This window comes from Anas acuta, chromosome 1 (assembly GCF_963932015.1).
Source record: "Anas acuta chromosome 1, bAnaAcu1.1, whole genome shotgun sequence".
Taxonomy (NCBI): Eukaryota; Metazoa; Chordata; class Aves; order Anseriformes; family Anatidae; genus Anas; species Anas acuta.
In genome coordinates, this window is record NC_088979.1 from 136,494,502 (window position 1) to 136,511,218 (window position 16,717).

General features: G+C 39.8%; 1 protein-coding gene across 7 annotated transcripts in view; it reads left to right on the forward strand.

The window, feature by feature from the left end:
- Positions 1-16,717, forward strand: part of FAR2 (fatty acyl-CoA reductase 2) — a 153,668-nt gene that overhangs the window by 52,673 nt on the left and 84,278 nt on the right. For all 7 annotated transcript variants that reach the window (XM_068659155.1, XM_068659184.1, XM_068659203.1 and 4 more), the window contains one exon: positions 14,736-14,970. In XM_068659155.1, coding sequence (XP_068515256.1) covers positions 14,736-14,970 — 235 coding nt within the window. The remainder of the gene's footprint in view (positions 1-14,735; positions 14,971-16,717) is intronic.

The following is a 16,717-nucleotide window of genomic DNA, read 5'->3' on the forward strand; positions in this document are numbered from 1 at the left end:
AGTGAATGCATTAATAACAAAAGAAGGAATTTTTAAGATGTAGTGGGCTTACGCGGCAAGGTTTTGGTAGTGGGGGGCCATAGGGGTGGCTTCTGTGAGAAGGATCTAGAAGCTACCCCATGTTTGGTAAGGGCCCCACTGCTGACCAGAGCTGAGCCAATAAGTGATCCTCTGTGAGAGCATATTTAAGTGTGGGGGGGGGGAGGAACAAAAAACGCTGCGATACACAGCAGCTGGGAGAGAGAGAGGAGTGAGGAACAGCCTTGCAGGCACCAAGGTCAGTGAAGAAGGAGGGGGAGAGGTGCTCCAGGCACCGGAGCAGAAGTCCCCTGCAGCCTGTGGTGAGGACCATGGTGAAGCAGGATGTCCCCCTGCAGCCCATGGAGTACCACGGTGGAGCTCCATGCTGCAGCCCGTGGAGGAGACCACGGTGGAGCAGGTGGCCCTGCACCGATGGAGGCTGCCACCTGTGGAAGACCCCTGCCGGAGCAGATTCCAGGCCAGACCTTTAGCCTGTGCAGAGGAGACCATGCAGGAGCAGGTGACCTGGCAGGAGCTGCTGCCCATGGGGGACCCAGGTTGGAGCAGTTTTCTCTTGAGGGATGGACCCCGTGGTACGGACCCATATCTGGAGCAGTTCTTGAAGAGATGCTGCCTGTGGGAAGCCCATGTCAGATTAGTTCATCAAGGACTGCATCCTGTGGGAGAGACCCCACAGCACAGGGGATGAGAATGACCAAGAAGGAGCGGCAGAGAAGAAGCACTGTAGACTGACCATAACCTCCATTCCCCCGTTCCCCTGCGCTGCTCGGGGGGAGGAGGTGAAAGAGGGTGGATGTGGGGAGAAGGTGCTTTTGATTTCTTTCCTTTGTTTCTCATTTCTCACTTCTCTAGCTTGTTACTAATATGTAATAAATCTTACTTTCTCCCTATGCTGAGTCTGTTTTGCCCGTCACAATAGTTACTGTGTGATCTCCTTGTCCTTATCTCAACCCCTGAGCCCTTTTCATCATATTTACTCCCTGTTCCTCTTTGAGGAGGGAGAGTGAGAGAGCGGTTGTGGTGGAGCTTGGCTGCCCACTCGAGTAAAACCACTGCATAAGAACATAAGCAATGGATTAATGTGGCTATGCTGTTTGCTATGACTGTTGTATTACTGATTTACATATGCAAATCTAGAAAAATATTTCCATTCCAGTAACTTTTAGGTGACTGCTGTGATCAGAGACTTATTCTGACTGGTACCATTATGCTTGCATAGTTCCCATCCCATAGAGCTTGAGATGCAGCAAATCTTTAGTCTCTGCTGGGGGTATATCGCTGCTTCAGAATATTACTTCTATCCCTATTTTTAAAAGTATACTCAAGCTCACTTAACAGAAACAAAACTAAAAAGAAAATGTTATCTGTGTGGTAGAAGAGGGAGAGATCTAATAATTAGAGTCAGAAATTCTTAAAATCTTCTAAAAATCCTCTAAGGATCAAGAGGTAGCAAGACATAAAGGATCCAGATAATTCCACACAGTGATGCTCTCTGCTGAGGGAATGTGGCCAGAAAAATATTCTAACTAATCTTACTTTTCTTAATAAAGCACTGAAAATACTGTCTCTGCATAAAGCAGTGAATAATATTCATATCTCTGAATTTCCCTGCAAAAGAGTTGTCATTATGTTAGCTGAGATTAATATAAAAAAAAAAATATATATATTTCAAGATGGCAATACAAACTTTCCACTTTCCCCACCCTGGACAGAATTATTTGCATTGTATTTGACCTTTCACTTCAGTCTCTTTAGCATTGTTGAAGGATAGCGTTCAACAGCTAAGGAGTACCCAAACCTTCAGAAAAGAAGTAAAAGTTTCCTTTAGCATAAGGAGTGGAGCCCATTGATTTATGGAAGATTTTGTGAAAATGTTCTCACTGAGACACTGTATTTTAGTAGTATTAGTTCTGCTTGCTTATAGCTGCGTTTCAAGTAAGGGAAGAGTGGTGGATGGGAGAATATATTTTTATGTATTTCTAAGAGTAAATATGACCATGTATGTTGTTGACACCTTACGAATGGCACTGCACGCACTTTTAAATTTAAATCTTAAATTATTTCATTGGCTTACTCTAAGGACTGGCAGTGTTTATGTTGTCAGATGTCAAGAAATGATGTGGTCTCAGTCCAATTCCTTTCTTGAACTAGCATTCGCTCGACAAAAGCCTACCTTCTCTGTGAGCTCTACTCATGTTCCATGTTAGTAGACTCTGTTACCAGCAAGCCAATTGGTGAACACCACAAGAAGTGACTAGTTTTCAAAGGCACATTAGGAGACCCTTTAAGTTGTTTTACATTTCTTTCAGCTATTGGTCTCCTGTTGGTCTTAGGGAAAGCTTTTTCTCTTTTTTTTTTTTTTTTTAAAGAAGAGTTCAGTTTCTATTCCATCAATGATGAAGCTGGGTAGTCTATCACCCAAGAGAATTTTGGCTTAGCACATTTAGAGATCACAGAAATACAGTAATTGTAAGCTGCTGTGAGTATTCTGGGACACAGCACACCAAGGAGGTCTCCTGGATTTGCGCGCTTCCTTTGTTGAGAGATGAAGGCCTGCTGATAGAAGCTGAATGGGAAGTTCTACATAAAGAGAGTGACTTGGAGATAATAATCATGGAGAGACCTACAAACATTTCTCTTTGCTGCTGGCTTGATTTGAAGCCATTTTCACATTTTCTGGAAAGAAGGTATATTTTGCAGTGTCTTCGTCTGTTTCTATTGGTAGCAGCTAACTAACATCCAAGATACGTTCACCCAAGTTAGTACAGCTATCTATTTAAATATACTGCTTGTTTTCACATGGTTAATGAAGTTAATGAAGCTTCTGAGTTTAGGCTAAGCTGGGCTTTTCTACATTCCCTGTTTTGAGAAAACAAGACCTTTTTAGCTCATGCTGCCTTCATGCTGCATTTGTTGATCCCAGGAAAAACAAGAAACAAACAAAAATTTCCCATCTCTTGGGTTGATGTTTGCTGTCAGATGAAGCAAAGACAAGTCAAGTAGTCCCCCTGTGCACTTGCAGCCTCCAAGGATTTCAGCCCCTGGCTACAAGCCATCCTATAGCCTTGGGGGCAGTAGAGGCAATCAGCTATGCATCATCACTTCATGCTTCCCTTGTCTTGTTAGAAGCAATAGCTTCCAGGATTAATGAGGTCAGGAGTGTGCTTGCATTGCCATAGGGGCAGTCAGATAAAGCAGGGGAAGAGTACCCGAATGGTACGATGGGAGGCAAAAACATCACTGAGTCTCTTTGAAATGCCTTCTGTCTCCCTGTTTTCTGTCACAAGAAATAAGATGCTTTAAACTTATGTGTTTTGCATTCTATATTTTTTTGCTCTTTTTTCCTCACCCTCTCTCCAGAAGTATGCAGGGCCCAAACTGGTGTTTCCTCTGTCCTTCTCAATGCTGTACACGTGAGTCCTTGTAGGAGACTTGCTAGTTTTCCCTTGCTTTGGTTTCTATGCATTTCCATTGGGAGAATGAGATATTAATTTGTGGCATTTGTTCCACGAGAGTAACAATGTGGCAGTGTCCTGCCATGCGGTGACACAGCTGTGAGTTAGCTGCTGTAGCTGCCTTATTATAGGTGTGTATGCTGCAAGATCATTGTTTTAGTGTTCAGGACTGTGGCAGAAAATGCGTCAACAATGCACTACAGTTGAAATATGGATAGTGGCAGAATTATCTTCAACAAAACAGGGAGCACAGCAAACTGTTGCAGAGCTTGTTGCTGAACTCCAGTTTTCTATCTTGCTGCAGAGTAAGGTGGCTTAACAGTGTGCACTAAAAGAGTGTAAACATCCACATGGGCTTCTCTGGTTGTGTTTCTTGCCTGTTCCTGAAGGGCTTTATCCTGCTCTGTCTACTGAGAACTTTCACCTCACGGGAGAGTGATACATAGCACAAACCTAGAGACTTTCTGTCCTGTTTTGATAGCTGGATGGAACAAATGAGACCATTACTGTTGTCTGTGGGATGGCTGTGACTTGCAGAAAATGGAATCCACAATCAATAAGATTGTAAAGTAGGTATGTTTATTCAGTGCTGGGCAGCACAGGGGGTAGTCCCACCAACATCATGCGCACTTGACACAACAATTTGCTGTGGGTATATGCAGCAGAGTTACATATGCATGAAGTTTCACAATACACCTATAAATATTCACAACCGGTCCCCACTTCATATTAAAATTAGTCCCAATAAGTCATTTCCATAAACCCCTCCCATCTGCACTTGCTCAGTGTACCCTGGTGGTGGTCATCAGGGGTTGTGGGGATGAAGATTGAATCTTCCTCGTCACCGCTAGTTGACCTCTTGTTTTTGTGCAAACTCAGTTGCTCCTTGGCTCTTGTCCATCCATAGGACCAGTTCCTAATAGTTTCTTAAGGTAAAGATAGGCTCACACTCTTATTAGGAGACTGACCTTTGTAAGGGGCTCAAGGCTTCTTGCTTTAGTTAATTTTCACAATGCACCATAGTTAGTAAAGACACTAAGTAGCATCCTAGTTTAATGCTGTCAGCACTCTATCTCTACTTGATAAGATTCTCCTAACTCCCTCTCTCAGCCAGGTGACATCAAATGCCCCAAGCGTGAGCAATAGAGAAAAGTAGGAGAAAGGAGAAATTAAACTACTCATTTCTGTTTAGCCTATATGAGTTTTGATGAACAAATGAGGTAAAAGACATACAGATTAAAAGGTAAATATCACAGTTTTGGTTTTAATTTGAAAAGATTATTCGAAGATGGTATCTTATATCTTTGGTTTTGAAAATGTGTATATGTGCTGTGTCATGAAATTGATAGGGTAGGCTCTCATGTTCCTCTGATCATTCTTTTAAGAAAACTTTTTTTTGTGTGTGTGAAATATTCCAAGCATTTTCATCTTTCAGCCTCCATGGAGGCAGGAGTAGGATTCTAGCTGTCCTTTTCAATAAAATCTGAATATAAAAATGCTCAGAATATTGAGCTTAGCTTTCAGAAAGAGAAAAAAATTACAAATATTTAATTAACCTAAGTCTGAGGCCAAACACAGCAGGTAATTTTTACATGCTGATAGATCTGAGATCTAAAGTGTGAAATTTCATTTTAGCTTGCTGTCACAGGACCGCTAGAGTTCCTCGTATGTTCACCGTGTTTTTCTGTTAAGCAGTATATGCTATGCTACTATAATATCTAAGCTCATCAAGAGGTTCTGCTGACAACATATCAAGAGCTTCTCAGCTGATAAGTAGCTTCCTATGTCTTATAGGGGAGTAGTTGGTGAATTTGGACATTATGATGGGGGGTGGAGCAAAAGGAGTATTCAGTTATAGTTTGAAAATTTACTGTAATTGGTATTGTAGATTTACTAGCATGTAAAAGATAGTTGTGGTTTTGATAACCCCCAAATGGCTGTGACTAAAGGAGAAATGTAGTTAACAGATTGTTGTGTTTACAACCTAAAAGTGGTTTTCTGTGCATGTGTGCATATTTAAACAAAAGTATATGTTTACATTGCGTGCACATTTTCATGCATATTACTAAAGGAGATACTAAAGAAGATTTTTCTTTAGTATTTATCATAAAAGCCTTTATAAAAGGCTTTGGAAATCCAAACAGATTGAATAGGGGATTCTAAGGTCATCAAACACTAGAGGAGGTAAACCTGTGTGTTTGAATTCCTACAGGCTTTTTTGTTTGGTTGTTTTGTAGCTAGTGTCATTCAGTCATTTCACTGTTTTGCATTGTTTTGAAGCTTAACATTAACAGGAATGTATTGTAAGTCTGCATAGGAGTACAAAGCTACTAATCTTTTCTACTTACAGCTTCTACTGCATATAGCTGTAAAAAAAAACAACCAAACAAACAAAAAACAACCAAAAAAAACCCAACCATTGTCACTAAGGGGTCAGCATTTTGATGATGATCATTTTATCATTTTGCTCCTAGTAAGCTGTATTCAGTTTTCACTAACTTTAGAGAGGGCATTGCAATGCTGAGAGTGATGAATAGGTTTCTCCGAAAAGTCAAGAGGCTGTTCCTGGGTTTTAACACATCAGTGATCCTTGTGTTTCATTTGTTCTGCTCTAGTTCCTAAAAGCAGTCAAAAAGAGTTAGGACTTCTTGGGAGAGTCGGATAATCTGTGAAACTGTGAAGGTAGTGCTTAAGCAAGGACAAAATCTGGAGGTTCAAGCTTTAGTCCTATATCTGGGTATTACTACAGATTTCTAGCCCACAAGTCCCAACTCAGTGCTTTCAAAAGATTGAAAGTGTGTCTGTGTGCCATGTCACGTTTGGGAGTTTGCAAACTGTGTGTGTTGCTTATTGTCTGCAGCTCTTTACTATGCTGTTACACTGCCCTGTCTCTTTAGATTTGACTGTTATAAATTGAAATGGATGGCAAACCTGCTGTCAGTTTTCAAGTTGGGAAGGGTTTCTGGGAGCAATGAGAGCTTCTTATTGTTTGTTGCTACATGGTTACAGTGTTATGGAATTAAGTCAGTACTAATGGCAAAAAAAAAAAATGATTTGAAATATATTAGCTGGAGAAAAGTGATTTAACCTTCAGGCTGCTAGCAACAACACTTCATACTTGGTGTAAATTGTTTGAAGCAAAATCTCTTTTGTAAAGAGGATTATCATCAGGAGTTCAGTCTGGCTGTGAATGTGCCCATCTTTGAATTGTAGGGTTTTATTTCTTTGAGCTCTTTGAGTAGCATCATTAGTACCTATACACAAGATGGATTATGCCCTTCCTTTTAATTCTGTAGCTGTATGGGAGAAGGTTTATCTTTGCCTGTTTATTGTTTCTTGGTTAATAATGTTAACTATGGAGATTCAGCAACCCGTAAGTATTCTTTAACTTGTTCCTACACCATTTTAACATCATCTTTGCCTCATTTTCTAAAATCTCCTCTACCTCTTTGCAGACATCAAGTGTCACAAACTTTAATGTATCTAAAGACCTTCAACAATATATTACATAACTTCAGCGCATCATTGTTGTTACTATGTAACCTTCATTTGTTGTCACAAATGGAGTGCAACATTGAACTAACATCCCATCATATTCTGAGATGCTGTTATTTGTTACTGAAAATGCAGAAAATCTTCTTAATGTAAAGGCTTAAATCAGAACTATTTTTCATTAATCCCAGCTGAAACATTCATCATTAATGTGGTACTACACTGGTTGTGAATTTGGCCAAATAAATCAAGTCATTGGAGCTGAGTGGCTGAACTAACTCCCTGTGTTACCAAGAAGCCAGGAGATAAGACACTATGATGAAAAGCAAGTCATTACTTCAGATATTGCTAGCGTGCATGGTATGGGACCATGCTGTGTTACTCTGAGACCATAGTATGCTCTATTATTTCCAGATGTCTTGGAACCAAAAATAATCTGTGAAATCTCTGAAGTAGAGCCTGGTGATCAAAAAACCTTGACATCCATATAAAACATATCAAATGACAGAGCATGTGCAACAGAGGCTCTTGCATACACTCAAGACTTCATTGTGAATTGACAGCCATTGTTACATCCTATGGTTTCTAGAACAAGTGTGTAAATGAAATATGTAGATGCTTATTACATTTTTCCTTTGTCTTTTTAATGTTTGTCCTTTAAGCACAGAACAGACAATTGTATTCCTGAAGGAATCGATCGGTTAGAAAGTTGCTTTCTTTCAGTCTTTTCAGTCTTTTGCTCCATAGGACTTGGTGTGCAGGTGTCTAACTTTTAGCTATTTCTGCTTCTTCATCCATATACATGTTCTCCTTGAATTATACTGATTTGCTTCAGACCATGCAATTTCTGTTTATGTATTAATGTTGGAGGAAAACTGCTTGTTGTTCAAGTACAGCATCTACTGACCACCAAAGTGAAAAGGTCAAGCTGTTCCTAACTGCTCGAGTCATAATCATGGGATTCTTTATTTGCTGGTGATTAACTAGCAATAAATTATACACAGATGTTTTCAGGCACATTAGACGGCATGCACATTAGAAATAACTGGTTTTATGTATTGTAATTACGTGTAGATTTTGTGGAGTCTTTGTCACACATTGCGGGGGGGGGGGGAGTGGAGGGCAACGATGACAATTGTATGAAGATACATTATTCAGGCATTCCCAGTATTAGGTACATTTTAAACTCATAAAACGGTTAATAGACTAAGGAAGCAAACTGATGAGATTGTATTGCTGCTTCTGACCTCAGCTGTATAAGTTATCTGAAGCAATACTGGAATTTTACTTTCTCTGCATGTCCCAGGTTAATTATGAATCCTCCAGAATCCTGATTAAAGAAAACTGTCTTATGTATGATGGGATATTTGCAAGATTAAAAAATTATATTCAGAAAGTGACCAAAAATATTTTGTCTTGAAGGAATCATGCTGTCTGTATTTTTGTTTTAAAAATGCTTCTTATTACATTTTTTAAAGATGGCTCATCACGCTTTATATGTCTAAAAAAGTAATATTGATATTCTGACCCTCTTGTTTATAGAAATTACATCCCTAGGTAAAGTTGTGAAAGTGCATCAGACATGAGAAAACTCATCTAAACCAGACTAAATAGAAAGAGATGCAGAGAGACCACTTTTGGGTCTAGACATACATAGATTTGCATACTGTCTTTGCTCTTGCTCTGAGCTCTCTCCTTTTTCTTTTTTGATTTTCATTTTGTGTTGCTGAGTTGAAAAGGCAAATATCTTAACAGATTTGCTTGCGCGATAGCCCCTGTCCAAGTTGAGTAGGGCATGGAAATCTTAGTGTTAAAAACCATAGAGAAATATATTAGCCTGACCTGGTATAACTAACTCTTGCTGTTTGTGCTCCATCTTGCCATTTCTTCTTAATATTCTGTAGCCGTGGACCTACTCTGGGCAGCAGGAGTAGCAACAGTGAATGAGATTCAGATATATATTTCCCTTCGTATTGCTGTCGCTTTGATAACAGCCTAACTTCTGGCATTGCACCATCCTAAGATTTGGCATCGTTAAAGTACAGGAAGCACAGGATATAAGTTGTTTTGTTAAATATCAGCTCAATTGTATCTGCTCTTGGGGGCAGGTGAAGCTTTACTTTATGCTTCTGTTGAGGTTGTGTGGGTTTTCCTTTTGCAGGAGCAAAGTATCAGGTCAATAGGAGTCCCATCTTTTCTGTTGCTTGTCTCATCCTTTGGCATATGCCCTTGGCATAAGACTGCTTTGTAATGCAGTGCTGCAGATCAACCTTTATGTCTGATGTACAGGAGACTGGTACAGGTATCAGTAACAGAGCTTTACCTTTAAAGCAGCTTTTGTACTTGTGTCTACAGGAGATCTTGTGTGATTCTTAGCTGTGTGTCTAAAAGGTGTGGTTTTTTTTCCACATTATAGTTTGAAATGAGTCAGCATCCGTGAGATGTCTACTGCTGCAAAGATGCTGTGTTCAGTAATTCAAATGGCATGGCACCAGTGATTACTGTCCTACTTTGATTAGTGCCTAAACTGTATGAGTTGTCTGCAATTAATCACCTGAATTGGACTTCAGGAAGTCTGTGTGTGGGCTATTCGCCACAATTTAGTGGCTTTCTTAATGCCAGTCAGTTCTGGAAGCAACAGGAACCCCAGGCTCTCCTTCTTCAGCTCCATGGGGGTCAGCTCACTGGAACTCCTGACTATGGTTCAGACTTCAAATAGTTTTCTCTTACCACATGTTTAATTGGTTGGGAAATAGTTAATACCCAGTGTTGATTGTTTATTCCTTAAAATGAAGAAGAAAGTATAAGTTTCTGCAGGAAATGTGTGTGTGTGTATATATATAATTATTATTACATTCAAATAAATAGAAAAATCCGAAAGGAATGTAAGCAGTTCTTCGTACTTTGAAATAGGCATCCAAAGGTTCAGCAGGCAGTGCTTGAATCACACCTTTTGACACTAGAAATACCCTTGTTTCTTAAAATTTCTAAAACTTTGTTAGCATTTTCTTTATAAAGAACAGACAATATCCATTAAATCAGAGAAGAATACATATTGCTATGAAATCACACTCTTAAAAATGCATTAAAAATAAAACTCTTAAAAAAATAAATCAATATTCCCTGACATTGAAAGACAATTAACTCAATTTTTTTAAGGGCATATCGTGAATATAAACTGGAATCTGCATTTGAATTTGGAACCTAATAAAAGCCTCTAAAAAAGCCTCATTAAATTTGTTAGAACTGCGGAGATTCAGGGATCTGCCTGAATGCAGTGGATTGCAGAATTGTAGTTTTTATTTGTGTCATGATCTCAAAACATCAATTTGTTCAAGCAGATTAAGCAAATACAAGATTTTCTTTGATTAATGTAGCATCAACTGGGTACAAGATAATTGTGTGTTTTTTTTTTCTAAATCTAAATTAGGAAGGGGAAAAAGTAGTAGAGGAGACATAAATCTGATCCTGTAATAAGCAAATATAATTGCATTCCTCATGGATTTTTATTGTGGATGATGTCCTGAGCACCCTGATTGAGCTCTGAAGCTGGCTCTGGTAACTATATGCTGCCTGACTTGGACTGCATTATTATGGAAAACAAAGTTTATTTTTTCTTACCTTTTCTTCTAACCCTACAAGGTTAAGCAAATAACTAAGTGCAATCTGCTCTATAAGTTCACTTCTAGATTTGTTTGCTGTTTCCATTGCCATAATATCAAAATTGTTTTGAAGATGCACATACTTGTGTGTGTTTTCCTATTTTTTTTGACTTTCTTTTTGGAGACAGACATTTTAGATGGTCTTATACTGCAAGGGAATACCTGTCAGATGTCTTTCCAGAAATCATTAAAGAATTCTGGGTGCAGGGCTAATTTTAAGTAATGCTTTGTAGTAGTATGATTTCTTTCTTCTTTCGTTATTCTTCTAGAAGGCAGCAAACATCTGTCCAAAACAAATAAAGCCAATTTGGATAACTCAAACAGAGAACCCCCATGAAACAACATAATAAATTTATGTCCACGGTTGGAAACTTCAACAGCTATTTTTGCAGTAGTCTGTAAAAGTAATACAAAGAATTAACACGTAATGATGCATTTTGGAAATGTTCTGTGCTACTAAAGTGTGGGAAGGAGACCAATAATTGTTAAATATTGTAGTAATCTCCAAGTCTGTCATGGAAAGTACTTCAAAAATGTGCCTTCTTTTCCAGCAGATTATTAGGTTGAGGTTAGGTTAGATCTTATCTTCAGAAAGTGAGTTCAAAGTAAGTATCCTCCGACTGAAAATGGTCTTACATTTCCTCTTTTTGTTTCCTTATGCTCAGTAGAATTTTTATGGCCTGTAGAGACTAAGGACTTTTCTCCTTAATTTGTTTACTTTGCAGGACATGTCATAATCCTAAGTGTTTTGTCACCTCCATCTTTATTTGCCTGAACTAGCACATACTTTTGGATTGCATACCCTTCCACATGCTTTCAGGTTCTTTAAATTTGTCTTCCAATATCACTCAGTCTTTCCCAACCTGAATAAGATGACTTTTTATTATAAATAATTATCTAATAGTTTAACCTGTTTATCCTTCTTCCCAAGTGGCCAGGTCTTTGATAGAAACAGGTTTTTAATAAGCCTGTACAAGCCTGTTACATTCATTTAAGCTGTGATCTAGGTCATATCTGAAAGTAGGCTAATACCTGAATTCACTGAGCCAGAATACCCACAGCTAATAATATGTAAAATACTGTCCTTCAGAAGTTTTTCTTCTTGACCCACTTTCTAAACTGGGGGGTACACCTGATGATTTGTTACAGATTTCTTTCAATAGAAACTTGGGTGTTTTCATTAGACGCTAGGTCTCTAGTATAGCCTACTAGAAATATGTTTTTAGTGTTTTACACGTAGCTATACAGTTACTGTGAAAACTGGCAGAATGAGAAGTCAGATATGGGTAGATGCACCAAGTGTAGATGTGGATAATGACAGCACACTAACACAGATTGTGGATTGTTTTTTGTTGTTGAGAGTGCTTACGTCTTTGGGAAAACAAGCCAGCTAAAGGCATTCCTGAGTTGTTGCAGTGAACAATGTATAGCTTGTAAGGATGATCTGCAGTTTCCTTCTTGGTTCGCATAAATGGTGGTGAATTTTCCAGGTGAGATACCTCACTTGTTCCTTAGGAAGATGTCAGAAGGTGTGGGCCAGTGGACAAGACACATTTCTATCACAATCCCATGTGATAAAGGGAATTTAACCTACTGTCACATGTTCTCAAAGTTCTTACAGTGCTTTAAACTCTTTGCTCTTGTTCAGCTATGTTGGTCCATCACGTAAGGTGTTTCTGCATGAAGACTCGCAGTTTGTGCTCTAAGTTCAGTTACTTAACTGTATCTGAATGGCTTACTAAGTCTCAGAAATGCAGAACAGTGGGTGAGAAAATGGAATCTTGGAAGACTGCAAAAGTGCAACAAATGCTACATTACAGATTCTATGTATTTGTGCTTTTGCAGCTGAGGAATTAGTGTACAGTTGTCCAGGTCTCCCCTACAGAAGGGGAGACCTGGAAATTGTCAGATGGTGGTTGAGGTTGAAATGGACCTTTCTAGTCATTCCACATCTCTCTTGTACTGGCAAGCCTATAACTGTGTATGGTACTCCAGATGGGGTCTCAACAGGGCTGAGAAGAGGGAGATCACCTCCCTCAACCTGCTGGCAACACTCTTCCCAATGCAACCCAGAATACTGTTGGCTTTCTTGGCCACAAGGGCATATTGCTGGCTGTCATGGTTCTCGGGCACTTGAGTGACTGCTCTTGTTTCTGTTTTGAATTTAGTAGGTTTGTTTCAAAGCATTTTTCTATTTTATGCGATCCTTTCACTTGCAATGGAAGTGTTTTGAGCATGTTGTGAATTCTGTAGCACTTCAAAGATAGGTGGGGGTTTCATGAGTTAGCCTATTAAAGAGAATGGCTATTCCATCAGGATTCATTTCAGATTTCAGCCTTGTTTGAATCAGGATAGCTGGTGACATGCAGGCCTAAGACAATTGTATCTAATTAAAAAAATACTTAACTGGGACACTTCGTGTGGGAGCCTAGTCATGTCAGCCCCCTTGTATAGTCAGTGAAAGGGGTCAAGGATCTCTAGCAAGCATTTCAAACCTAAACTGTTCATGGATTGTTGAGAAAACATATGACATTTATGTTCCTTAGAGTTTAGTGGAATGAGTTTTGGCTTTAACAGACAATCAAATAGGTGATGACCTATGCCCAAGGTCTATACTGCAGTCTTGCAAAGCAATGTCATTGTACTGTGTCTTCCATGAAAAAGTGTGTTCTTCATGAATTCATTGCAAGCAATGACAATAGGGAAAGACTGAGCACATGGCAAAGCGATAGCTGACAAGAAATGAGGCTGCTTGGCTGTGGTGATTTTACTCAGCTGGGCAGCTGAACTCCACCAGAACCATTCTCTCACTCCCTCTCCTCTAAAGTAAAATGGAGGAAATACAACAAAAAGGACATCACTCAACAATTATCATCACGGGCAAAACAGACACAGCATAGGGAGACTGATGTAATTTGTTACCTATTATTAACAAGTAATTAACAAGTACTGTTTATTACTTGTTAATAATAAGTATGTGTTTTGTCTGTGTCATCCCCTCCCCTCTTCCCCCCTCCCTACTGGTGCAAGGAAATGGGGAGTGGGGGCTGTGGTCAGTCCCTAAAACTTTGTCTCCGCCACTCCTTCACGGTCACTCTCTGCCCCTGTTCCACGTGATGTCCCTCCCATGGGATGTCATCCTTCCCAAACTGGTCCTGCGTTGGCTTCCCATAGACAGCAGCTCTTCAAGAACTGCTCCAGATATGGGTCCGTACCACTGGGTCCATCCCCCAAACGGCTCCAGCATGGGTCCCCCATGGGCAACAGCTCCCCCCAGGCCCCCTGCTCCTGCGTGGGCTCCTTTCCATGGGCTAAAGCTCCGGCCCAGGGCCTGCTCCTGTGGGGGCTCTCTTTGGGCTGCAGCCTCCTCCAGGCCACATCCACCTGCTCCACCGGGGGCTCCTCCACGGGCTGCAGCGTGGAGATCTGCTCCATGTGGGACCCATGGGCTACAGGGCAACTGCTGCTGCGTGCCTGGAGCACCTCCTGCCCTCCTTCTGCACTGACCTTGGGGTCCACGGTGCTGGTTCTCACTCCTCACTCTTCCAGCTGCTGTTGCCCAGCAGTGTGTGTGTGTTTTGTTCTTTTTTTCTTTTTTTCTTGAATCTGCTATCACAGAGTCTCAACCAATGTCACTCATTGGCTCAGCTCTAGCCAGCAGTTGGGTCCTCTTGGAGCTGTGTGGAACTGGGTCTGATGTAATGAAGCAGCTTCTAGGCTCTTCTCACAGAGGCCACGCCCGCAGCCCTCATGCTACTAAAGCCTTGCCATGTAAACTCAGTACCTTGGCACAGTGGAATTCCACAGGAAAACACAGCATTTGAGCCTGCAGTGTTTGTGAGGAGATTCCTACTTTGTCTCATAGGGATAACTGCATATCTTCATGGCCACTACTTAACAATGAATGAGATAAATGTGTTTCTCTTCATAACAAAGGCTTGGAAAAAACTCATCTTTAAAATTACTATTGACTGACCTAATATGAGCTGTTATAGCTGACAGACTGGGAAAACCTATCTCTGACTACAATTCCCTAATAACTGATCTGTCTTATCTCAAAAGCCTGCTTTTTGTATCTTCTCAGGTACCTCCTGCAGGCAGTTAAAGGAAGGACAACAAAAGAAAGCACCATGTCTTCGGTCTCAGCTTATTACAATGGAAAGACCGTACTTATCACAGGAGCCACAGGTTTCATGGGCAAAGTGCTGGTGGAAAAGCTTCTGCGCTCCAGCCCTGAAGTGAAAGCAGTTTATATTCTTGTAAGGCCAAAGGCTGGACAATCAATGCAAGAGAGAGTGGCCAACATGTTGAAATGCAAGGTAAGTTTCTATATTTTATTCTTAAATCTAGTCTGAAATCCATTTAATCTGGTATGCTTATAGGAGTTCTGTTTTACTCAATTCATAAGAACAAAATACAATCTACTGTAATCTTTGCATAATTTTTGTTTTATCTATAAAATGAAAAGCATGCATGAATGAACCTGAATCTGTCTCATTTAGATGTGTGATACAGGATTTTGCGTTGTACTGATATACCTTTTTTCTTCCTTTTTCTGTATTGCTGTCTGAGAATTTTTTTTTTTCTGAAAACATGCCATGTTAGGAAGTGTCCTTTTTGGCAAAAAAAGTGGCATTTTGTTTTCATTATCTAGCTCTTTTCCTTCCTCACTTTCAAAACTTATGTTTGAATGATTATTGAATGATAATATTCCAATATTGAAACACAGGGAGCCCATTACACCCTTCTCCTTGCACTTAGGGTGTTAAACTTGCTTCAGAAGAAGCCTAGGGGCAACATATAGTGTCTGTGCTTTGCTGCAGTACAGTAGGGCATATGCTATCTTCTAAAGTCAGCTATAGTCTCACCTCACTTTGGAAATGACAAAATACCGTCACGTTTTGGGGAGTAGGGGGGAGTTCTCCAAACTTTTGGTCTTTTGCTGCAGACAGCATAAGTTAATCTGCCTTGTGAACTGAAGTACAGACTTTTATGACTTCCACCCACGTGGCTTCCCTCTCCAGTGAGAACCACATCTCTAGTATTAGAAGGATGTCAAAAGCCTCTGTTGCATTAAATGTAGAAATGTGTAAGAAGACACTGGTAGACCAGTTGTCTAGAGTGGACTCCAGGTCCTCAGGAGCTTAAGCCAGTGGTTAGGTCATGAACTTGCTCAGACTCCTCCAGCTGTGATAAGTGGCAGAGTTCACGCTAATGCTTCCTGCTAGTGTGAATTTGTACGTAGACAATGTGGAATGAGAGGACGGAACAGATCTGACTCTAGGAGGCAAGAAATCACTTGAAATTAATCCAAGACTTGTCAACATATCCTTAGAGCATTGGTTTAAAATTCTGAGTAGGACTTGACTGGAAAAACAATTCTACTGGAGTTGGAGGCAAAACAGGTCTTATAGATAATAATAATAATAATAAATAAATAATAATTAAAAAAAAAAAAAAAAACACCAAAACCAAGTAGAGCTTGGAGAAGGCTTTTTTCTCTATTGTGTTTAGGCATCCAAACAATGAACTAGAAAAATCTTTAATATGCCCAACAACAGTTTGATTTTTTTGTGTTTTCAGCAGATGATAGATTATTTTCCTGTTTAAGAGAACTTTTGCATTCATAAGTGCTATAAAAGGAAACCATCATGCTAGTTGCTTTTTTGCAAGTCTGTCAAGTGCAGTTTTTCATTACTTTTCCTTTCAATGAATATTTTCAGCTTTCATCACTGACAGCTGTGGGTAATGGTTTTCATCATCAAACAACAAAGTCCCAAATATGTCATGCTTGCATGGTTTTTTGCATTTTGATATTTTTTTTCTGTTTTGTTGTGGTGGTGGTTTTCTTTCTTTCAAATAACTTAGAAAATGAGGAGGAACCAAGCTATTTTCCAGGACTTCTACATGCTTTGTTTGCATTTTCTCTATAAGTATTACTGTTTTTTCTTCAGTTTGTCAGTACATCTTAGTGTTGTTGTTAGCTCTAGGTGAGGTTCCCTAGTAGCTGTTTTATTGATGCAGCTGTACTAGATGTACCCTTTTTTTTCCTAGCATGTGTCAGCA